The sequence below is a fragment of the Biomphalaria glabrata genome, chromosome 6 (genome assembly GCF_947242115.1).
Source record: "Biomphalaria glabrata chromosome 6, xgBioGlab47.1, whole genome shotgun sequence".
Taxonomy (NCBI): domain Eukaryota; kingdom Metazoa; phylum Mollusca; class Gastropoda; family Planorbidae; genus Biomphalaria; species Biomphalaria glabrata.
Window position 1 is genome coordinate 46297332 of NC_074716.1, and position 25721 is coordinate 46323052.

Genomic DNA, 25721 nt, shown 5'->3' on the forward strand with positions numbered 1-25721 from the left:
GATAGATAGATAGATAGATAGATAGATAGATAGATAGATAGATAGATATCCGTGTCAAGTTTGATCAAGCCATATAATCAGTTAAGGCTCATTTTGCCAGTTTATTATTTTAAATACAGAGTTCTATATAGTAGGTCTATCTACCACTGTGATGCCCAATACATTTCAAAGTTTAGATTTATATTCTGATTCTGTTGATAGAGTTGGCAAATTTTACATTTAATCAATTAAATATTGTATTACTCCAGTGTATCATTCTAAAAAAAAACGTCACAAAAACGCAGTAATACACCTTTTTTTTTTTTTTTTTTTTTGCCTTATTTAAAAGAGAGGCGTAGTGGCTGAGTGGTAAAGCGGGTTCGAATCCTAGTGAAGATTTTTTATCTCGGGATTTTTACGCACCTCAGAGTCCACCCAGCTGTAATGGGTACCTGACATTAGTTGCGGAAAAGTAAAGGCTTGGTCGTTGTGCTGGCCACATGACACCCTCGTTAACCGTAAGACAGAAACAGATGACCTTCACATCATCTCTTTAGAAAATATATTAGACCAGAGCGCACCGAACATATTTTAAGATGCACTGTTCAAAGCAATTTTTAAAAATACTCTATCTTCGGTGGTACCTATGTTAAAATTCCCAAATTATTTTGATAAAATTTTCATAAAAAGTAACTTCTAGACTCATATTTATTTGTTTCATCAACTGATACTTACACAATGCGTATTTCATAACATAATTGTTGTATTTATTGAGTGTACTTTAACAAGGAGATACATTATAAATAGAACCAAAAAAAAAAAAAGAAATTGAAGAATAATCATAGTTTAAAGTACGATTGTATCTCATAACACAATACTGACATTGATCTCTCGTAAAATATTTCTTATGTCCTGGTTCCTGGTCACTGAGAAATTAAAACTACAACAAATATTTGACTGTCTCGTTTAGTTGAGGCATCACTGTGGCCAGACTTCCGCGTTGTGAGAGACAAAGCCAAACATAATTCATTCTAAAACAATCCTCATGTGACCAAACTTACATCGGATTGAAGACTAAACGATTAAGTAGTCAACACTGACACAAGATTTTCAGTGCGGGATGAATATAAATGTAGATCATTGGTTTGTATTTTTAGTACCTTCTAGTATAAACTATTTTATTCACTGTGACTTGGTCAAATTTGTAGAAGTACTCTTTCTTTCCTGTTGCCACTAAAGCATGGGACGGATCGCAAACAGCCTGAAAAACCAATGACTTTGTAGGGTTAAGTCTCTCATTAACATGCATGACTAAATAAGCGCATAGATACCAGCAATCATCTTATTTTGTATGAACGTCTGTAATTTATAAGATAGGAAGATAAGATCTAACAATGACGCTTTAATATCATTTGTATTTACTCTGAATGAATTAGAAATACTATACATTTAACATTTATTCTTTTAAGTACTAACTGCTGTTTCTTAACTACGGTAGAAGTAGATTGGACATCTACATTACTATTGCGCATTTATACACTTTGAGGTGTTGACTAATTGAATCTGGAGTCTTGATTGGTCTAAGACTGAAACACTGTAAATCTGCACTTTAAGTCAGGGGTTCTCAGTGACGCGACCCCTTTGGGGGTCGATTGACGATTTGCCAGGGGTCGCCTAACACCATCAAAAATAAGGATTGTTATTGTCTATTTTTCTATTGCTGCATGTGTGTGTATGGGAGGGGGTCGCGACAGAGTGGGATATTGTAAAAAGGGTCGCCGAGCTTAAAAGGTTGAGAACCGCTGCCTTAAATAGTACATTATCGATAGTTAATGTCCTGTATGAGGCTCAAAATTTAACGTCTTATAACATAGATATGAGGCGCTGTGGCTGAGTGGTAAAGCGCTTGGCTTCCGAAACGTAGGACCCGGGATCGAATCCTGGTGAAGACTGATATTTTTAATTTCAGGATCTTTAGTTTGCCTTTGACATCAGTAAAAGAAAAATTAAAAGAGGTTGGTCGTTGTGTTGGCCACATGACACCCTCGATTAACCGTGAGCCACAGAAACAGATGACCTTTACAAGTTTACATCATCTGGCCTTTAGACCTCAAAGTCAGAAAGGGAACTTTACTTTTTTATAACATAGATGGTAGTTGGACAGCCAACACGTATATCTGTCTTTGGTGCTACAAGGTAAATAGCTGACACATTCATTGCATTATCAAGTTAAAGGTTTTATAGTGTCCACACTAACATTTAATGATCATTGTAATAAATGTGTTAAGAAAAATAATATCTAGTATAAATCCAAACGAATTATATTATTTAATGTACACATAGCCTACTTTTGGACCACCCTGTATATGAGCCTATTATTTAATGTTCACATAGTCTACTTTTGAACCACCATGTATATGAGCCAATTGTTTAATGTACACATAAACTACTTTTGAAGCACCCTGTATATGAGCCAATTATTTAATGTACACATAAACTACTTTTGAACCATCCTGTATATGAGCCAATTATTTAATATACACATAAACTACTATTGAACCACCCTGTATATGAGCCAATTATTTAATGTACACATAGCCTACTTTTGGACCACTCTGTATATGAGCGTATTATTTAATGTACACATAGCCTACTTTTGGACCACCCTATATACGAGCCTATTATTTAATGTACACATAGCCTACTTTAAGACAACCTGTATATGAGCGTATTATTTAATGTACACATACCCTTGTTTTGGACCACCCTGTATACGAGCCAATTATTTAATGTACACATAGCCTACTTTTAGACCACCCTGTATAGGAGCCTATTATTTAATGTACACATAACCTACTTTTGGACCACCCTGTAAACGAGCCTATTATTTAATGTACACATAGCCTACTTTTGGACCACCCTGTATAGGAGCCTATTATTTAATGTACACTTAGCCTACTTTTGGACCACCCTGTAAACGAGCCTATTATTTAATGTACACATAGCCTACTTTTGGACCACCCTGTATAGGAGCCTATTATTTAATGTACACTTAGCCTACTTTTGGACCACCCTGTATAGGAGCCTATTATTTAATGTACACTTAGCCTACTTTTGGATCACCCTGTAAACGAGCCTATTATTTAATGTACACATAGCCTACTTTTGGACCACCCTGTATAGGAGCCTATTATTTAATGTACACATAGCCTACTTTTGGACCACCCTGTATAGGAGCCTATTATTTAATGTACACATAGCCTACTTTTGGACCACCCTGTATAGGAGCCTATTATTTAATGTATACATAACCTACTTTTGGACCACCCTGTATAGGAGCCTATTATTTAATGTACACATAGCCTACTTTTGGACCACCCTGTATAGGAGCCTATTATTTAATGTACACATAGCCTACTTTTGGACCACCCTGTATAGGAGCCTTTTATTTAATGTGCACATAGCCTACTTTTGGACCACCCTGTATAGGAGCCTTTTATTTAATGTGCACATAGCCTACTTTTGGACCACCCTGTATAGGAGCCTTTTATTTAATGTGCACATAGCCTACTTTTGGACCACCCTGTATAGGACGCCTATTTATGAGTACAAACAACAAACCAAATCTTTCATTACGTATTTGTTTTAAACTGTAACTCTATTATATATAAAACACTGAATCGAAAAAAAATGCATTAACGGATATTTGACCGAAAAATGTTTCAAGATTTCGAAATACTCTGTTTACTCTAATTTTTTTTTAAAGGAATATTTAGTCAGAGATTTCAATTTCCTGAAGGTTATGACGGGCTTAGAGTTTGAAACCCAACACAAGGCTAGACTGACGTGAGATAATGGTTTTTTTGGAATCTTTGGGTAGAGCTCTCTCGTTTCACACAGTTGTTTGGTAAGCCAGGGGTTCTAGTTCTTTTATTCCAGGTACTCATAGAATCTAGACTTAAAGATGTCTGGAGTTCGGGTCTCGGTGAAGACCTTTGAACTTTTAGGAGTCTACCTAACTTAAAAGGAGGCGCGGTGGCTGAGTGGTAAAGCGCTTGGCTTTTGAACCGAGGGGTCCTCTGTGACTTGCAAGGATCAATTCAGCTTGTGAGAAAGAAAGGGCTTTCAAGGTCAACTAAGTAGAAAACAATCAAGGTAAGCCACAGTAAGATTCACTTTGACCAGTGGTCAGTTGTCATTACGGAAAGGATGAGATGGTCTTATTCAGATGGGGGTGGAGAGCATCATCTCCATTCTCAAAGTTGGACTGATCTGACATGGACCCGACATAAACTAAGCCCAACTGTTGCTTGTCAAATGTTTACTTTCTACAAGGGATTCTCAAGGGAACGTTGAGTGGTCTCGTGGTGCAAGAAATCCAGATATACTTATAGTAGACTATGGAGCTGATAATTCTTTTTCCTTGAGCGCTGGAAAGGTGAGTGTATTTAAGAAATGTATGAAGAGAGAGTAACGAGACAATCAGTGGCGTCACTAGGGTCGGTGTCACCCGGTGAGGCCCGCACCCCCCGCACCTGCTAGTGACGCAACTGGAGACAATACAATTATGTGATGTGAAACTACTGTAGCATGGATGATGTAACCACTACTAGCCAGACGTAAACAACGTGTCAACAATGAACACGTACCACGGGTAGAGGCAAAGTAAATGATAAAACACGGAAACAGATAATTTTAAGAACTGCGTCAAAAATTGACAGAACCGTTCGACGTGACTTACTAACAACAAGATTTGAGACTTGATAGCAATAATTGCCTGCTGTATCTTATTGGGGAGATTCCACAATTCCACTCAATTTTTTATTCATACAATACATTTCTTTTGTTTACAGTCGATCTAAAATCACTTACGTGAAAGTGCCTCCTAGATTATAGATAGATGGTTCCCCGACAAAATAGCGCAAACAAAATAGCCCCGACAAAATAGCGCGAACAAAATAGCCCCGACAAAATAGCGCAAACAAAATAGCCCCGACAAAATAGCGCGAACAAAATAGTCCCGACAAAATAGCGCGGAAATATTTTTTTTTATCATTTTGCAAAAACTACTTTAGATATCGTAAGATAGTAATAGAAGCAATATTTTCTTATTTTAATGTTATCATTACTTTTCAGTAATTTTGCAGGAAACAATTTAGCTTTTTTTAAATAGAAATATGCAAACATTATGCAAAGATTATAATAAGATAAAATGAATAATTTCTAATCATATCATTTATTTAAATTTCAAAAGTGTACTTCAAAAAACACGTTTGTGTATTCCATAATTATCAGATTTACAAACACACCATGGGCGTAGCCAGGGGGGGATTCTTGGGGTTCAACCCCCCCCCCCCCCGAAATGAATTGTAGTCGGAATTTAGTAACTGATTTTTTGCTTTGATTTTGTTTATTTTAGGTGAGATTTTAATACTAAACCATCACTTGCCCTAGCAAAACCAAAGGGGTTTTAAGTTTAAAACCCCCTACCAAGGGGTTCGAGTTTAAAAACCCCTACCAGGGGGGTTCGAGTTTAAAACCCCCTACCAGGGGGGTTCGAGTTTAAAACCCCTACCAGAGCGATTCGAGTTTAAAAACCCCTACTAGGGGGTTTGAGTTTAAAACTCCCTACCAGGGGTTTTGAGTTTTAAACCCCCTACCTGGGGTCTTCTATAAAACAAAACAAAAAAAATGCAAACGAAAATCCCCTAATTCCAAGAGCACAGTTAAGGAAGATTTTGATTTTAAAACTCCGTCTAAAATTTACGATAAACCCCCTCTTTAATATAAAAAAAAGCTAATTACGCACTCAAAATGTTATGAGCGTAGATAAATGGGTTTTGACTCAGTTTTGAGTTTAAACCCCACTTCAGTGGGGTTTGAAGGTAAAAAATACCTCTTTTTAATAATAATAAAAAAAGCAAATTATACACTAAAAATGTTATGAGTGTAGTCTATGGGGTTTTGAGTTTAAACTCCCCTCCAGTGGAGTTTGAAGCTAAAAAGTACCTCTTTAATATAAATAAAAGAAAATTACTCACTCTAAAATCTATGAGCGTAGTCAAAGGGGTTTTGAGTTTAAACCCCACCCCCCCCCCCCCCCCGCCATCTTCAGTGTAAGAAAAAAAGCAAATTACGCACTCAAAATGCTATGAACGTTGCCGAAAGGGGTTTTGAGTTTAAACCCCCATTCAGAGGGGTTTGGTGCTAAAAATACATCTTCAATATAAAAAAAAAAGCAAATTACACACTAAAATTATTTGAGCGTAGCCAAGCCAATCGGGGGTTTTGAGTTTCTTCTACAGATGGCTTTTTTTTTTTTAAAGTTTAAAACCCCTCCAGATGGTTTTGAGTCTAAGATCGCCCTACAGAGCATTTTGAGGTTCAAAACACCCAACAGAAGATTTTGACGATAAAACTTCTCTTTTCGATATAAAATCTAAAGCAAACTAAAGTCACTTAATTCCAAGAGCGTATTCAAGAGAGGTTACACATTTTTACCAGTGGCAGGGCTCCATTAATAAACTGCAGTGAATAGTCATCTACCGAAATCGAAAAACACTAAATATAGCTCAACAAAGATGGCTAAGACAGATTTCAGGAGTCAGTTATAGAGATCGGATCTAAATCAAGGAAATCCTATGCCGAACTGGGGATCGACCCCTTAGTAAGATTATGAGAGAACGACGCATGAGGTTTGCGAGACATGTTCTCCGACAAAATGAATTACACATAAGAAGAGTTGCAATGATATCCTAGTACAACTTGACGCCACTCATTCATGGAAGTCCTCATGGTAGGTGGGAAGAGGCTTCAGACATTACCAGTGACAGATTTTTATGGAAACAGCTTGACGTCAAATGCTCCGAACGGCGTGGGAGGGTCTAAGTCAGTAAGAATAGCACATTAGGTTTTTAAAATAAAACTTTTTAATAGCATTAAAATGGACTGTAGATACCTCAGAATATGCATTTTGTTGGCTTTCCATACCAGAAATAGTGCTTGGCGGCGGGGCTTCGCCCCGCGCTGGGGAGCTGCTGGCGCTCCCCCAGACCCCCTTGCTAGTAATGGCGGGGAGTCTACAATTTTATGGAAACAGTTGGATGGCAAATGCGCCGAACGACGAGGGAGGGTCTAAGTCAGTAAGAATAGCACATTAGCTTTTTGAAATAGAACTTTTTATTAGCAGGAAAATGCACTGTAGATACCTCAGAATATGCATTTTGTTGGTTTTCAATATCAGAAATAGTGCTTGGCGGCGGGGCTTCGCCCCGCGCTGGGGAAGCTCCTAGCGCTTCCCCAGACCCCTTTGCTAGTAATGTCGGGGAATCTACAATTTTTTCACTAACTCATGGAAGAACCTATTCTAGGGGGGCACAATAAACGTCTTCCGAAAGAATGAAGGGTCAGAATGTAATAAAATTATGTACACACACACACACACACACACATAAAAACATATGTGTGAAAAAATTCACCCCCCCCCCCCCAAAACCCCCCCCCCGAAAAAAAATCCTGGCTACGCCCATGAAACACACACACATACATGTTGCACAAACTTTCATAAAGTCATATTGTATGCAATGTCACGTAGACACTCCGTCAGTGGCTTGTTTTCATACATTGGCAATACTTTGTCTTGCTTGCAGCTTTACTTCGTTCTCTAGCATTGTACTTCAGAATCTTGTTCTCAGTGTTCTCCTGTTCTCTGAGGAAGTGAGTGATTAATTTCAAGACATTGGGGTGAAGACCGTAAATGGAAAGCTGAAATGCATGGTGTCATCCGTCCCAAATGTCAAACAAACTCCCAACAACATCAGGCAGAGAATCATTTTGTTCTTCGAAGGCAATATGTACAGATAAAAACTTAGCTAAAATTTAACTAAGCCTTACACACCTAAGATAACCAATGTTGCGGCAAGAGACGCCCTGGTTTGATCAAAGAAAAATGCCGCAAATAATCAAGAGTCATGATTTTACTATAACACACAAATGTGTAACACACATCATATACCTGACCCTTGAACCACATTTCAAAACAATTGTTGTACATTTAAACCTTGGGGGGAAAAAAGGAAAATAAGATAAAATTTCAGAAAACTCTCTTCCTCTGCAAGCATGTCATATTTATACATATCTATTAACATTGAAGAAGATAAAATCCTAAACAAAACAAGCCGCCCAGCACCTTCACTTAGTAAAATCCAGTTCTTTGATACACGTCATATGTAAGTCCGCGCTATTTTGTCTAGAGCTAATTTGTCGGGAAATTTCGCGCTACTTGTCTGGTCCCCATTTACACCTAGAGAGTACCAAGGGACTGGAAAGAAGCTAATGTCACCCCCCCTATTTAAAAAAGGAGAAAAATCTGACCCAGGAAACTACAGACCAGTATCACTTTACCAGCATCACATGTAAAAACCTAGAACACATAATATGTAGTATCATCATAAACCACTTAGACAAACATGATGTCCTCACACCATACCAGCATGGCTTTAGGAAATATAGATCATGCGAAACACAACTAATAGGACTAGTTGATGTATATGTATAGTAAAAGGTTGGGGGGGGGGGGGAATGAATACGTCATTGCAGCTCCAAAAGATAGCGATATTTTTCCCATCATTTCTATCATTGAAAAATGTGGTTTGGAAAAATAATTAATAAATAAGTTATTTGTTAATATTCGAATTTTCTTTCTTTGTTACTCTATGGAGGGTGGTGGGAAGTCTAGTTACGATTTGTTACAATGGGGGAAGGGGTGGTAAAAATAGTGATTTTTTTTTGCGTTACACAATATCCAAACGTTCTCTAAATGTTTCGGTGGGGGGTGGGGGCTGTCACTAATTAAGGCTGATATAAGACATGAAGTAAGAAAATGATTGCCTTCCAACCACCCCCCCCCCCCTTTTTTTTTTATCAACCCTGGTGGCACGCCGCGCTTCCCTTAATATGTTTATATATTCAACCATTTCAGAATCGTATTACTAGCGACTGGTAAACTTATGCTCTATTGACATACTATGCATGGACATATTACCAGTCAATATGTAGAGTCACACCCATAATAAAACAGCCGAATTAGAAATCCGCCCCGCCTAGCGCAAAAACAATGCAGAATGTTTAATAATTCAAAGCAGAACTAGTAGACATTAAAGTCCAGTCAGTATAAATGTAGATCCAGACTCGAGTGAAGCCATTTCGCCTACAACCATGTTGTCTTTGAACCTACAACAATGTTTGTTTTCTAATTTGTCTTCCAAATAGGACTGCTGCTTCTACTCTGAAACAATGTTTTATTATATATTATATATTCTTTTAGGTGTTGGTAAGTATCTTTTAGGTTATTGCATCCACTGTATTGAGATCGACCTCGTCTAGCGATGGCCTGAGGCGAATAGTGTCAGCTGGCTACACCACACACAACTACCCCTATCCGCATCGCCATCAGCTATAACAATATTAAAATACGCTGTATGTTAAATAGGGGGCTGAGTGGTTAAGCGCTTGGCTTCCGAACCTGGGGTCGTAGGTTCGAATCTCGGTGAAGACTGTGATTTTGAATTCCGAAATTTTTAGGGCACCCCTGAGTCCATCCAACTCTAATGGGTACCTGACTTTATTTGGGGAAAGTAAAGGTGGTTGGTCATTGTGCTCGCCACATAACACCCAGCTTGTATGTTAATGGTCATTTAAAAAATTATGTTCAATGACGAACCGAATTACAGTCGCACTGATAGCTTCTCCAGCGATGTATGTCATGCGTTTGACTGCTATCTGGTCCTCAGAAATGTATTTCCCTGCTATGTAGAAGTCAGTAGTTTTTAAAAAAAACGCAGGTGAATTAAGTCAAACAAGCAAAATTTAAAAAAATTTTAAAAACTCAACAAAAAAAATCTTACTTTAATGAAAGGGAGGGCACTGTCCGATCGCACCCAAATTTCTCAATATTGCAATGTTTATAGCCTCGCTCCTTTCTCTATAGAAAACAAAATTATTTAATTTCTTGACTGATTCTTGTGTTGTTATCGACAATTCGTTAAGCAAAATTTCTTGCTCAGGGAGAAATCCTTGTAAAGGAATCCACTCAGACAGTCCGAGCTAGTTAATTTAAGACAGTGGTCTTCAACAAAACTGTTAAAAGATTAGCTCTGTCATGGCACGGGTTAGTTTTTTATTAACTATTTTTTTTAAATTAGATTCAAAGAGGAATCCTTAATTGCAAGTCGGAGCTTTGTTTCATTCATTTGCGTTAGATGCCTACCATGTAAAACAATTTTTCTAGCTTGCTTTAAGTCATCGCCAACCGTTGAATCTTCCTGTTTGTCAAAAAAAAAAAAAAAATCCAAAATTGTATTTAAAAGCTAAGAAAAATGAGGAATAACCTCTCTTTCGAAATCCAGCGAACCCAGTTGACAATAAGAGTTTAACATATTGCTTATCATTTGTTTCACAAAACTGTAGAAACATTAGCTTATTTTCGGCATTGGCTTGTATTTTATTTAAAATTTTTATAATTAGAGTCAAATAGAAATGAAATTGCGGGCTAAAATTTTAACAAGATGTTGCCTGTGTATCATAACCCACAAGGTGAACAGTGGGTAGATCTGTTCTTTATTCTATATACTTATGAAGCCATTGTAGCGTCCAACCGCTGATGATTACTTTTACGTCATTATAAGCTACACATTTAGACAATTTTGAAATAATATTTCATCACTAAGCAAAAAAAAAAGTCTTTTTTGTGTCACAGATAATTTTTGAAACATTTTAATTTTTGTTTTTATCAATTTTCAAAAAATATCATGAGATTTAAAAAAAAGGTTATGCATTTTTCTAAGAGGCCACATAAAAACATATCCTGATTTGCCGTTTTTGTTTTTAATATTGATTGAATAGTAGATTTTTATAATCGTTCATGAATTTTCTTTTTTTTTTAATATTGCTATATGTCCGTGAAGCCGAATTGGTTTCATAACCGCATCTGAAAATGCTGTTATTCAAAGTAGAACAATGGATTACTTTTTATCTAGTGGCAACTCACTAAAACTCACAAAAATACGCCTTTACATACCAGCGAATTTTCGTAACAACACTTTGTCAATGTTTTTGCTTTTAAAAGGGTTAAATTATTCTATTTGAATGTTAGCTTTAATGGTCTTTTTTTTTACAGCATATCAATATATATCGACATATGTAGATAAAATAAACTATAATCTAAAAGGCGTATTGCTTAGTTTGTTTATCAAATCATAAATGTTTACACGCATAAGATATAAGGACAATAGAAACCCTCCGATTACTGCAACGGAGTAAGAATTTAAAAATAGAAAATGTGATTCCCGAAACTCAATTTCTAACATTATTTCTGATCTTAAATTAGAAGCAAGCTTAACATAATTTGTATATATTTAGTTTACCAGCATTAATTTTGAAGAATTTTTTTTTTTGTTTCAGTGCACCTTTAGTTTCTTCTTTCCAGCGCCATTATACCGCCCCTTTGGCTCCCAGCACCCCCAATTTTACGAAAACGCACCCCAGGTGGCGATAGCGCCCCTGTTGAAAACCACTGCTCTATACTGTCCATACCGGCGTTCACAAGGACATTGCTGTTTGTAGTGCGGTCTTGCCACCGTATGTCCATGATGGAGCGCAAGCATCTTTGGTGAAAGCGCTCAAGTAGTCTTAGTTGTTTTCTGTATAGTGTCCATGTCTCAGAGCCATATTAGAGGGTTGAGTGAACCACCACCTGGTAGACATTGATTTTTGTAGGTAGGCGGAGCGATTTATTCCGCCAAACTCTCGCCTGAAGGCGTCCAAAAGCGCTACTGGTCCTGGCCAGACGGTTATCAAATTCCCTTAAAACTGAGGAGTCATTTGATATGGATTAAATACTTCAATGCAAATATAAAACTTTGTGTCACGACGTTATTTGAAGAGAGAGCTTTGTTTATTGTCTCCAGTGACTCTCCACAGGCATAAGAGACAGTGCGGATTTAGAGCTGCCTTTAAATATATACAAAACACTATTTGGATGCGATAAATAGGGATAAAACCTTCAAACTCACACCGACAAAATAAATAATCCAATATTATATATAAAGCTCCTCTTTCATGGTCGTAGATGAGCGCATTTCTCATTTCCTCTTAAGGGTGAAGACTAGTGACTGGTTGACCAACCGCGACAGCTTGTTTCACATTATTGTAGTAGCGTAGACCGGTCTTTCTTAACCTGTGTCGACTCTGATAGAATTTATTATTGCCTTCACAGAAAACAAGGCCAATGACACTAACTCCAGCTGGAATACCTGCCCACTGTGTAGCCGAATATTTTGGGTTCGCATAGGTCTCAGCCACATGAGGAGGCACAAAACCCCAGTGCAAAGCCCTCAGACCCCTGGATGACGAAAGTGGTCATCATCGAATCACGATGGACGAACTACACAATTTGAACCTATATGTAGTTTATTCAAATCAACAGTCGTCCAGAGAAAAACAATGAATACTTTTCCCATGCATCTCAATATAACTGAGTACTGATTAGTCAATAATGTCTGCGTGATACTATACACTAGTAGTGACTACTCCACACAGGGCGGACTGGCTATATGGGCAAACGGGCAAATGCCCGGTGGGCCGGTACGAAATAGGCCGGTCTGGTCGCGACCAAAGAAAAAAAAAATTTCTATGCAGACAACTTTTAAAAAAAGTGACAGCAGCGAGACACTTTAAAAAAAAATTCTTATTACACTTAATTTTGTTAGAAAACATTGATATAATGCAGAAAATAAAATAGGGGTGACAATTAGCTCTTTAACGGATAGAACGGATACCAGCACTAATAGATCTAGAAGGAAGAGAAGGCTGACACACTCGCCAAGAGTGTGAGAACAAACTCACAATTAAACATTGCACTCTATCCAGAAGAAATGAAGAAACTAAAAGTGAATAAAATAAATGAGAAATGGACAAGCTCTCGTCCGAATCACAAGAAAGATGATGCCTATTATAAGCTATCACGACAAGATCAACGTCTAATCTTAACCGGACACAACAGATTAAGACAACATGTCCATCAAAACTGTTCTCTTTACCAGGAGGCCCATACAAGACACTGGCTCCAAAACACCCATAGAAAAAGAAAATTATATGGAGAGCTCCTGATTTGGAAACCACTGTGCAGTGCATCTCATATATTGGTCTAGTCATCTGAACACTCTAACATAAAAATGAGTACGAGGAAGAAGAAGCTCTTTAACAATACTTCATAGGAATTCACTTTAACACACACACTCACAGCGCGAAATTGCAAACCACCCAACTTATTCACAGTTCAATATGGGTATAGAGTTCTTCTTTCTGAAATTTGTACAGAAAAAGTTAGTTTTCTTTTTGTTTATTTTTAATAACATTGATCTAAAAATACTACACTTTAGGCTTATAGAAAAACTGTATAAATGTTTACACAAATCTAGATTTAAATCATTTCTTTACTATTGTAATTAATGCCTGATCATAAAGAAAAGGCCTTGGCTATGTTTTATCACGCTCACATCCGCAATATTTTAAGTTTTAATAAGACTGCCTGGTATGGTAATCTGAGGAATAAAAAAATAAACTCCATAGAATCCTAAATGCTACTGGTAGTTCTAGATTAGGACAGCACATTCTCTTTTGAACCGTGTAGTTGTTACAGTACTTGAATCGCCACGAGAAGCAATGCAGAAGTAAAGTTATAGGCAATACCGGCAGCGTTTACATTTTTATTTTGATCTAACGTCGGTATGCAGGGGCCTGAAGGATAAACTTAGCAACATGTACAGTAAATAGTTTGTTCATATGTTGGTGTTTTTTTTTTGTTTGTTTTTATTTCATGAAACAAGTATTTACTTTACAGTGCAATTAATATCGCAAGGGGGGGGGGGCGAGGCGGCACCAGTTTGTTTCTTTAAAATTCTCTAGAATAAAAAGTTGAAGCTAAGATTTTGAGTCATAGGTGGCAACTTGCACCTCCCCTGCAAAAAATCCTGCGGGCGCCCATGTGTTGCTACATATAATATGTTCTAGGATTTTTTTCAGTCCCTTGGTACTTTGCCCTGCTTAAGAGATGCCTGAAAAAGTATTTTGAACACTGGTGCTAGCTCAGTGCTTAGTTCTTTGAGTAATCTTGCTGGAATACCATCAGGTCCAGAAGCTTTATTTGGTTTGGTGTTGGCTAATAGTTTTTGGATTCTATTTTCTTGTACTACTATATCTTCTATGTTGTCTACTTGGTTCAAATTAAGTAATATGTCTTTGTCTCCTGGGGCTGAGAATGCTGATCCAAAGTATTTATTTAGGATGTTTGCTTTAATTTCATTATCATTATGGGTTATGTTGTCTTCTCCTTTTAATGGTGCTATGTCTGTTATTTCCATTTTCTTATACTTAATGTATGACCATAGGTTTTTATTGTTATCTTTATATATTACATTGTTGATGTATTCATTCTGCAGCTGTCGGCTTATTTTTTGGGGTTGGTGTTTAATTTTTATGTACTTTTTATAAATTCTTTTTGTCTTAGTTTCTTTAAATTTTCTTTATTGAATGGGTTGCCTGAGTCAGCCAGGAAAACCAATGACTTAGCATATTTTAAGTCACAGATCAACATGCATGACTAAATTGACACATGAAATGCGTAGGATGTAACTATCTTATTTTTGAAGAAACGTCTGTAATCTATAAGTAATAGAAAAAGTTTTATTGTTTTCAAACTACATACATGTATAAATAAAATCCGTTTGGTTATCCTAGGCAAGTATACATCCAGTTTGCGAAGCGTTTTCAAACTGTATATATTTTGAAGAGAATTAGACTTACACCTATAATATGACACATGGACGTAGCCGATAGGAAGCATCACTTGCCTCAGACCTCAATGTCTGAAAAGGAAACTTTACTTAATGCCCCAGTGCAGCCAACTTAAGCAAACTACAGTCACCGAATTTCCTAAGTGTAGCCAATACAAAAACTAAAGCAAAACTATAGTTACCATTTTCTACCAGTCGCTAGACTCCATTAATTAAGTGCAGTGAATAGTAGATTTGGTTTTTGAATTTTTTAGCGGAATTAGCAAGCTAATTGCACTGTAGATACCTCAGGATATTTAAAGCTTAAAATAACAGAAATTAATGCTTGGATCTGGGGATTCTCCCCGGACACAGCTGGGGAAGCTCACAGCGCTCCCCCAGACTCCCTAGCTGTCCTTGGTGGTGTGTACTGTCTTTCCCCTAATTAAAAGAAGAACCTATTCTAGGCACACAAAAAAAAGGCCCAAAGAATGAAAGGTCAGAATGTAATGAACATTAATTACATACATATACATTGCAGAGAGGGGTAGAAAAAATCCCCCCCCCCACCACCGAAAAAAATCCTGGCTACGCTCATATGACATGCCATTCATTTGTGGGCCGGTTCATATGGTAATGCCTGGGCCGATTTTGATACCCAGTCCGCCCCTGATCCGCCCCTCCTGTTCGAGTTTATATTCTAATACATATGTTAATTTTTTTCCTTTAAGATTAAATGGAACGTCCCACTAGTCCCAGTGTCGTCACGTTTGGCCACGCCCCACAGTTTTTTGAAATACTAAAGTGATCAATAAGCACTCAAAGAGTTCTCAATAGACGACATAAAGTATGCATATCTAGAAAAGAAAAATATATTGTTAAAAATGAAACATTGTTTTGATAACTTTTGTTTTACAGGCTGTGTTGCTTTCTTTCCACTTAATCATTGTCATCATCAGAAACTGGAACTACGATTTCTGCTGGACTGCCGATGTGATGTTCAAGACCAAATAAAAATAGTGAATGAAACCCATCATTTTTTTCAGAATGAAAGTGAATGGAATATCCCACAATTCACCTTAACGACCTATTCAGATAAAGGCATCTATCAGCTCAAAGGAGAATTAAATGTTGATAAAGTAAACCAAATTTGTCCTGAGAAATTTCCTTTTGAGAACATTACTAGTCAATCGCAGATATGGAGCGAGTCACAGTCAAGGTCTATTAGAATAACTGTAATGACTATTTCTTTATTTAAAAACTGTAATGTAATGGATGCTTCTATGACTAACTACATAAAACAAAGTAAGTTTAATTTTTTCATGATTTTGAGTTTACCAGAAAACTATTTGCGTGACAGAAGTTTTCAATTGGCTCATTTGATGCTTTTAAAATCTTTTCAAGAATTCGAAAGTTATGAGTTCTATTCCAAACTCTGCTACAGAGAATGTGAGACACAGCCTGATAGTTTTATGATCGGAACATTTTTAAAATCATTCTATGAAATAAAATACTATTCAGGGGATCCTTTCGAGACTGAAGTCTACTGTGGAATTGAACAAAGACGCTATTGGGTTTCTTTTGAAACATTCGATGAAGTCGAATATATTCTTCACACACTGTACGATAGACTTGCATCAACTGGATTTACCATCCTAAATGCTCTTACGGTAATAGATAAATCTACACTTTTATGGTCGTCTTTAAATCCATTTGCATTAAAGTACAATTTTGAGGCTTCTTATTGGATGGTTCATTATTTATATGGTCACTTAAAAATAATGTGTTTTATGATAAGTAGTAAAAATTATACCAATCGAAGATATGGTACTACTCTACATGTAGACAGTAAAACCAATCAAACCTTTTATATTATAGATATAAACTCTATTAGGTATATCGACCCTCAACTGGTTATATGTGAATGTCATTTGCATGTTTCTGATGATCACATTACGGTGAAAACTCAGGAAAAGGAAGACACGTTTCTTAAAGAAAATTATATTTCGAATTTTTTCGCTGTGTTGACTTCTCCAAAGTTGTCTATCCATTTAAATAACTGTTTTATTTATTTGAATCACTCTCATCATAAGACAACAGAAAATCTGTATAGAAAATACACGCATCCCAGTGTAAAATTTTGTGAAAACCTAACCACAGGTTTTCTTACCTTGCTTTTGAAAAAAGAAAGTGACTTAAATATTTTAAGAACTGTAAACAATTCTGACAAATGCCGGTCGGCTAAAGATCGCCTTAATTTTATCATAAACAATAACTCTTATAATTTTTGTATTGATACCGATGGGAGCCACTTTAAAGCAACCGTTTCAATAAAAATAAGTTTACAAGCATTTATATGTGAAACTGGTAATGTAGGTAGCGCATATCATTGTATTAAATTTAATTCAAATTCACTAAATTGTCAGGATAATTCTCATTTACAACACTGCGAGAACTTCAGCTGTCCACACAATTTCGTGAAGTGTTATAACTCTTATTGTATTCCACTTGATATGATGCACGATGGAATAAGACATTGTCCCCATGGAGAAGATGAATTAGTTTTGCCAAGACCATATACTGATCAATGTATTGGAACTATAACAGTCTTTCTTAAAGATCTCTGCCTGTCTGATCAGTATCCCCACAATGTAAAAAAGGAACAATTTCTTTGTTCCCCTAAATGTCCCGAGAAATATACGTGCCTTTCTAACAAACGTATAAATAACAATACAATTGCGTCTATGGACATTTATACATTTCGTGTTCCACTGTATAACATTTCCGGGACCTATATCCCAGAACTTATTGCAGTGTATTTTCCAATTTTAAATATCATCGAGCTTTCTGTTCAAAAATGTCACGTGATTAATTTCGACTTATCATTTCAAACCTGGAGATTTTCAAATCTCTTGGAACTAGATCTAAGTTACAATGACTTGGAAAGTACTGGCGAAATGAAACTGTTTCACGATATGCGGAGCTCAAGAGTTTTAAATCTGTCTAATAATCCAAGCCTTAAAATAAATGCAAATTTTACATTTCCAGAAAGTTTAGAAACTATCGACTTATCTCATACGTCATTTAGATCGATTCATGGCCATACATTTTTCAATTTAAAATACTTAAAATATCTAGATTTAAGTGATACAGAAATTTTAGGATTCACGGACTTGGGAATACCAAATTTCTACGCGTTAGATACATTGTCCATACAGCATGTTGAAATCTCTAAAATACAACAAGATTTTTTTAAAGGTCTAACCATTCGAACTGGTTTATGGACAAGTGACTTTAAATTATGCTGTCCTCTAATTTTAAATGATAATATATCTGTAGACAAATGTCATGGGCCCACTGACGCCATTTCTTCGTGCAAACATCTTATTGGGGATATATTTAAGAGATGTGTCATTTGGATAGTTGGCATAATAACAATTGTAGGCAATGGAACTGTGTTAATCTACAGATTTGTGTGGAACAGAGAGGTATTCAAAAAAGCGTATGGTCTTTTCGTGACAGCTCTGGCAATATCAGATTTCCTTATGGGGATATATTTGATGATAATTGCAAGCGTTGACATTGACTATAAAGATACGTATGTGTTGGACGAGGAACACTGGAGAAATGGGATGTTGTGTCAGATCTCTGGGTTTTTATCAACTCTCTCCAGTGAAACATCAACTTTCTTTATTTGTTTGATCACTTTAGACCGTTACTTGAGTATCACTTATCCGTTTGGTGAATATAAATTGTCAAAGACCTTGACTTGTGTGTTACATGCATTAGCTTGGTTAGTCGGTATTATCCTGGCCGCTGTTCCTCTAATCAATTCTGATTGGGAAATTTATTCAACTAACGGTCTGTGTTTGGCTCTTCCATTTAGCGCTATTCGTTTCAGTGGCTGGGAGTTCAATTTCGTAGTTTTCGTTGGAGTTAATTTCGTTTTATTTTTACTTATAGCTTTAGGTCAAGTCGCCATCTTCGTCAACATAACGAGGCGGAAACAGACTTTGTCGTGCCTAAAACAAAACCGTATTAGAAGATTAGAAGATTTGGGAGTAGCCAAAAAACTGGCTTTTGTTGCCATGTCAGATTTCATGTGTTGGTTTCCTATCGGCGTCATTGGCTATTTTTCAATGAAAGGACACACATTTGACCGCGATGTTTACGCTTGGTTTGCTGTGTTTGTTTTACCGATAAATTCAGCATTAAATCCAATCATTTATACTATTCCTGCTTTATATGCAAAATGTAAACTAAACATTCAAAATGCTGCACAAATATAATGTCGTTTATGGTAAATAATAAAATAATTTCACATTTTATTTAACTTAGACTCTCTTCACTTTTCTTTTTGTTTAGAAATTCAAAATTTCAAATGGGGGCCCCGAAATCGTAGATTTCCTAGTCAACTTCAGCTTCGTAATCCAGATCAGTTCTCATTAACTAGGACTTGTTACTCGATATTTTGGAAGCCTTCCCGGCATCTTTATGACACCAATTCCTTGCAAGTTCTTAACATGACACTTTTGTTTTTTGAAAACCCGTGGTATGGCCCTTCCGCAAAAGTCGGATCTGCGAACATCAAGAGACAACTGTAGCTCCTATCGCACACCTTGTTCTTAAAGAGCCTCGATGTGGCTTCGGCGTTCGGACCGCGCATCGGGTTAGAAGATACATAATATTATTATTAGTGCTAAACAAAAAGCCAAGAAATTTCCGTGACTGAATCCGTCTGACAGTCTAAACAACTATTTACTTATTGCAAGTGTTCTGGTTCGTCTCCGTAATAAATAGTTCGGAAAGCGTGCTTAGCAGAAATTATTATTATCTAGTTTGTTGATTTTTTATGCAAACTATTTCTGAATCATTAATTACGTTAATAAATCTTAAAAGGCAAAATCTTCCATGCAGGCATAGGATTATACAGTATGTAATAAGTGAAAGGTCAATAGTGCCTACGTAAGATACTATTAGTATTCAAAATAAGGCCTACAGCGTTAGAGGCGGACGAGCCCGTTAGCGTGATGTGGTTCGGTAATATTCGGTATATATAGGATATATGACACTCGAGAATGACACTCGCCCAGGGCTCCGCAATCAGCGTCCAAGACTCGCAAGCATATAAAAATGTGGCTTCGACCAGGGAGCGCATCAGTCTGATTTTGGTGCCGAGGGCCAAGCCCATGTCCTTCCATATTATTTTAAATTTTGAAAGGGCTGCTGTGGACTGTGCGATTCGGGCCAACAGTTCGGGTTTCGTTTCCTCATCTGAGACAATAGCTCCGAGGTATTTGAAGCTGCTAACAATAGTCAGCCTTTCACCTCCAATACTGATGTCCATTTTAAAGCCCTGTTGGCTATTGGTCATAATTTGTTGTTATTTTTTTCGGCATTTATTTGCATGCCATATGCTGCAAAAGTTTTGTCAATGCGAGATAAAGCGTTAGTTAAAGAACTGATACTCATGATGAGTCTTTCGTAGTTAATGAGAACCACCTCTGTCCAGGGGCGTAGCTAGGAATTAGCCATCATTTAAGGGCCCGGGGGGCTTGACCTTTTTGGGGGCCCCTGCATTTTGCGTTAATATTTAATATTTAATGTAAAAAAAACACTAATTTGGGGGTCCTTCTCAAATGGTGGCCCGGGGGGATTTTCGAATTCTCCCCCTCCTCCCCCCACCCTAGCTACGCCACTGCTTCTGTCATCTTGAGATCTGTGGGCTTCACTCTAGGTTGATATTCGTTTCTATCAGACTGACGGTGTCTGTTTGAGCCCTAGATGTCTAGGTACAGATAGGATATCCTATTGTCATAATAATTTTTATGTGTATCTTCTAAGTGTGTATTTCACTACATCTCTTTCTATTTTATTGAGCTATATTTTATAATTATAATGTAGTAAATTGATGAATGTTTTATTTTTTTTTTTTAAAGCGCTATCAATAATATTAATTATGTGCGAATTTCTTAAACAATGATTCGATCTAAGAAATATAAGAATAATTCTAGATGGTCATTGTTTCCTCCAGGGTCGGTCTTAGGTAACTGGAGACCCTAGGCGGCTTACTAGTTTGCCTATGCCTAAGGCCGGCCCTGTTTCCTCTATAGCTACTAATTACTTTGTTTGTCTCTTATAATGGCTTATCGGAACAAAGGGTCAAATTGTCCAAGAGTTCAATATTTCAACTGTTAATCTTTTGGTATTGTTGTAGGTTACATTCATTTCTTATCATTTCTACCAGCCCTAGGTTTATTATATGAGCATTGCATTTAAATATGAAATAATGTATGGATGTCTCGTGATGTTAGATGTCAATGAAATGTACATTTATATCAATTGTCTTCAGGTTTACCTTCACATTAAATAATAGACTTAAGTATCAGTCTCCGAAAGAAGAAAAGCACCCTATCAGTTTCCATTTGTCAGGATAAATAAAGGGAAGAACTCCATATTTACAGTTATGTTTCTAAATAATATACACATTATTTTCTTAAGTAGTAGTCGCATGAGTGAAAATGGAATGAGGGAGTGAGCTGAGACGCAAGAGAGGGAGGACGTGTGTTTGCCCCTGAGTTTAGATTTTGTTTCAAATATCATTTCATATTATTACTACTAGATGTATATTTCATCTCAAGCTGAATCTGTGTATGTTTTTCAATAAAAGTATCATTAAGTTATGATTAAAAAAAGAAGTCTGTTCAATTTTTTTAAAGTTCTATAATAATTAAAATATAGTTTGTCTACATCAGTTAAGTTGTACTAGCTCTCTGGAGATACATTCCAACGACAGAGTAATAACACGACTACTATTGGTCTTTTTGGTTTTAAAATTAGCTGTAAACACCTTCTAGTGATCAACGTTTTGGATGATCGAATGATTGCATTCTTCATAGATTGAACAAGTCTGAGACTAAATGTACAATCTAAATGCATCCCACGCACTTTAGATACCACAATCTGTTAGGTGCTTCCGTGCTGTGGCTTATGCAGATATGTCAGACGGAGGTAACTCTCAAATAGCGAAATCTACACAGGCGAAAGACTAACAATATAAGTTAGTCGACGCTGATAGCGAATATCGAAAAGAAGTTTTAATAACAATGAAGGGAACCATCGAATGTGGTCAGGCTCCATCTCTACGTCTATAAATAGCTCCTTATTTCTGAAGCCGTCAAGAGTAGTCTGTTTACATCTTTTTATAGTTCGCTTTTCTTTTTCAAAATCTAGTCTAGTTCTAATCGTGCCATAACAAATCTAGCACCATCTGACACCTTCTGACACTAGTTCCTACAGAAAAATGCAATACTGTTGAGTAATAAACACAAAATTGAAGGTTACGGACTTAATCTATAATAAAGGTAGACTTCAACACTCTCATTTTATCACTCCACACCCTGACAAGTAGTTTGCACTAACAACTAATACAAATAACCGAAAACTTTTGATTTTTGTTTAATAACAAAACCTAAAAATTCAAATTGTTTACACCCATTTTTAAAAAAGATTCAACAAGAAAAGTAAAGCTTATATTAAGCGTAGCTGAATCAAATACGAAGACTTCGTCACGTAATTAAATTTGTAATAATGATAAATGCGTGCAATTAAAAATACTACTGCCAATCGTTTTTGTTTAGCGAAATTTCATGCTTTTAGCTTTCTCAATGCGCTACAAACCTGTCAATTGTCTGGCATTATTGGGGAAAGAGGGGGAGGGGGTGAGAGAGAAGGAAGGGAGTAATTGTGTTAATGCTACCGTGATCGCTTTTAAATATATTTTATAAAAATGTTGTATGACTTGAATTCGAGCTCGAGGGCTTATGAAATAGAAAGTTTTTATATTATTGTTAGAATTGCTTGTTTTCCAACTTTTAATCGACGACCGAATTCTCTGCTCAAAGTATAAAGGGGACTAGTTCAATTTATACCACATCTGGCAAGTGCAATTTATTCCCCTTTATTCGATACCAAACAAAACAATTATTTACAATAGTCAATTAACTAATAGGTTAATTTTTTTTTTATTGATTCTTGTTGTTTGTTTTTTTCAGTTACACGAAATAATTGTGCGAAATTTCAACTTGATCCGAGATTGGGTGTGGGAGAAATAATGTGTACAATCTTTTGTACCAGATGGACAGACAGAGTGAGTGGGTATAAGCTTTGTAATAAACAATATTTGCCTTATTTTTCAGCACATGATTACGTTTGTCTCCGCCCAAAAATGTAGAGCCATAGGTCGATAATAGCTTTGAAAAAAGGGAAGGACCTCTTCCAGTTGCAAAACGCTCCTTGCCAGCTTTCAATTATGTATGATGGGAGTTAGAATTCAATTTCGTATTGCTTATCTAACACCGAACTCATAGGCGGACCTGTTTGGGACCGCTCTGAGTTTGCGTGAAAACATAAACTTTATTATCAATCTATTTTTTTTTTTATTTTTTAAAAAGAGGTTACCAGTGCACAAGAAAGCATAGTTACCAGAAATAGACAAAATTGATTTAATTCAATTTGTATACATTTGAACTAGAAGATATCCTTTGGCTGGATGAATCTGGTTTAAATTAATTAGATAATTTCCTTCCTTATTGGAAACGCGTAGACGTATGTATTCTGCTCTGGTATTAGCTGACAAATCGATGCGTAAAGCCAATTTCTACATTGTAAATTCATTAAGTCACATCTCGTCTGTTTCCATTCAATCATTCAGACTCCTTCATCTTTGTTACTTCCCGTCTCGTCACTTCACAACTTTTGTCGCGTCACAGAGAATTAAATAGTCAAGCCGCTTTTGGGGGGAACATGTTCAAAAGTAGTAGTAGATTAGAAAATAGCAACAATAGAAAACATGCAAATTAAAAAAAGCATCTTTTTCTGTAGGTAAAGAAGAAAAAAGGCGCTATTACTTTTGTGTGGTCTATCTATCCGTTCGCTAGTTCCTAGGACTTAATGTCTAGTTTCGATATCTGAAAATAATTAAGAGGGCAATGAAAATCAAAGTTCAACCATATCAAATTCCAACCTTATTCTATCGTCCGTCGGTCTTAGTGACAGGCTTAGATCTAAAAAAAATTAAGAGCTAATGAAAATCAAATCCAACCTTATTCTATATTGGCCTGGCTGTCCGTCCGTCAGTCCGTCTGTCTTAATAATACGACTAACAACGTTCTTATGAAAGCCAATTTTTTTAATAATTTAAACAAGCGAACCGTTTTTCCCACAAATGCACCGTTTTTAAGAAGAAATTAAGTATACTATATATGATGAACTGTAATAAAAGCAAATAATGAGGATGTTTTCCATTAAAATCTTTCGTATTTCTCAAAGTAATGTTTTTAAAAAAGCATATACAAGTTGAATACGTGTAACGTGCTTCGCGGATGATATTAATGGTCTAGCAGGGATAGAAGAAAAATTCGCTGACTTGGTGATGCGCATAGACAAATATATTGATCAGCATATGGTATGTAAATCAATGCCGAAAAAACAAACAAAAACAAATTATGAGCCAAGAGGGCTTTAAAAAGGAATATTAATAGTGCAAATGAAAAGCTGACAAGTGTCATTAGTTTTAAATACCTCGGAGCAATCGTCTCAGAAGAGGGAACCAAATCTGAGCAACTGGGCAGAACTACACAGTCCACAGCAGCACTTGCAATTCTTGAAACTATATGGAATAGGGGGGCGACGGCTGAGCGGTAAAGCGCTTGGCTTCCGAACCGGAGGTCCCGGGTTCGAATCCTGGTGAAGACTGGGATTTTTAATTTCGGGATCTTTAGGCGTCCACCCAGCTCTAATGGCTACCTGACACTAGTTGGGGAAAATTAAAGGCGATTGGTCGTTGTGTTGGCCACATGACACCCTCGTTAACCGCGGGCCACAGAAACAGATGACCTTTACATCATCTGCCCTATAGATCGCAAGGTCTGAAAGGGGGAACTTTTATATGGAAAGACAAAGGCATAGCACTCGACATTAAAATCACACTGATGTTCCCGCTGGTCACGGCCACAATTTTATATGCTTGCGAATCCTAGACGTTGACTGTAGAACTAGAGAGAAAGATTCTAGGTATTACACACAGAAAAAACGCATCAGATATGAAGAGACTAGATTCACTAGAAACAGAATTAATAAGTACGGCTATTGGACTCAACGATGGCGTGCTAAGTGCTGTCAAAAAAAAACCGCAGACTAAAACTTCACGGCCATATCAAAAGGTCCTCAGAGCTCACAAAGACTTTCCTTCAGGGAACAGTACCAGGAAAAAAGAAGAAGAGGCAGAGAAAGCGATGGGAATATGACATAAGAATATTGGCAGTCATGTCATTGAAAGAGATCTTTCCCAGACGAAAGACAGAGAGTAATGAAGAAAGACTGTCAACAGATCTTGTGTGGTACCCCAACGGTCAAACAGAATAAGGAATAGGTGAACATGAAGGTGAAAAGTAAACTTAGTTCTGTAAAAGACACTTATGCTAAACCAAAACACTACTAACCTAAACATTATCCACTATCACTATACATTACAAATCTGATATACAAATAACATTCAACATGGTCGGTTTATACATGCTGATTCACATCCATATTTTCAAAAAAACAAATCAACACAAACAAAAACAACGTATGTTCTAATTGGGCTTGATTTCAACCAACGTGACCAAGCTATACATTTCATCATGCTAAGTAAAAATGTTTTAAAAATTTTTTTTCGGTTTTATTTTTTTTTTAAAGTTAATGTTTTAAAATCTGAAATGTCAGAGAAGTTGATTCCTGTCTGAATGCAATATCTTCAGATCAAAAGTAGAATTAAAAATTAACCACAGATGTAAACAATGTATTTTATATAGGTCTGTGATAATGACACATAAGCATATGGAACGCATTGGTTAATGGTGGTCCTTA

General features: G+C 36.5%; 2 protein-coding genes across 6 annotated transcripts in view; one reads left to right on the forward strand and one right to left on the reverse strand.

Annotated features, from left to right (window-relative positions):
• LOC129926942 (relaxin receptor 1-like) overlaps positions 1-21490 on the forward strand; it is a 30347-nt gene extending 8857 nt beyond the window's left edge. The window contains exons 1-2 of one of the 2 annotated variants that reach the window (XM_056033675.1): positions 8919-9310; positions 15729-21490. In XM_056033675.1, the coding sequence (XP_055889650.1) occupies positions 9274-9310; positions 15729-19099 (3408 nt within the window). In that variant the 5' untranslated portion in view covers positions 8919-9273 and the 3' untranslated portion in view covers positions 19100-21490. Of the gene's footprint in view, positions 1-8918; positions 9311-15728 lie in introns of those variants that run through there. The other variant, XM_056033676.1, reaches the window with a different exon arrangement.
• Positions 1-25721, reverse strand: part of LOC106078264 (synaptotagmin-7-like) — a 465097-nt gene that overhangs the window by 390142 nt on the left and 49234 nt on the right. The window lies entirely within an intron of this gene.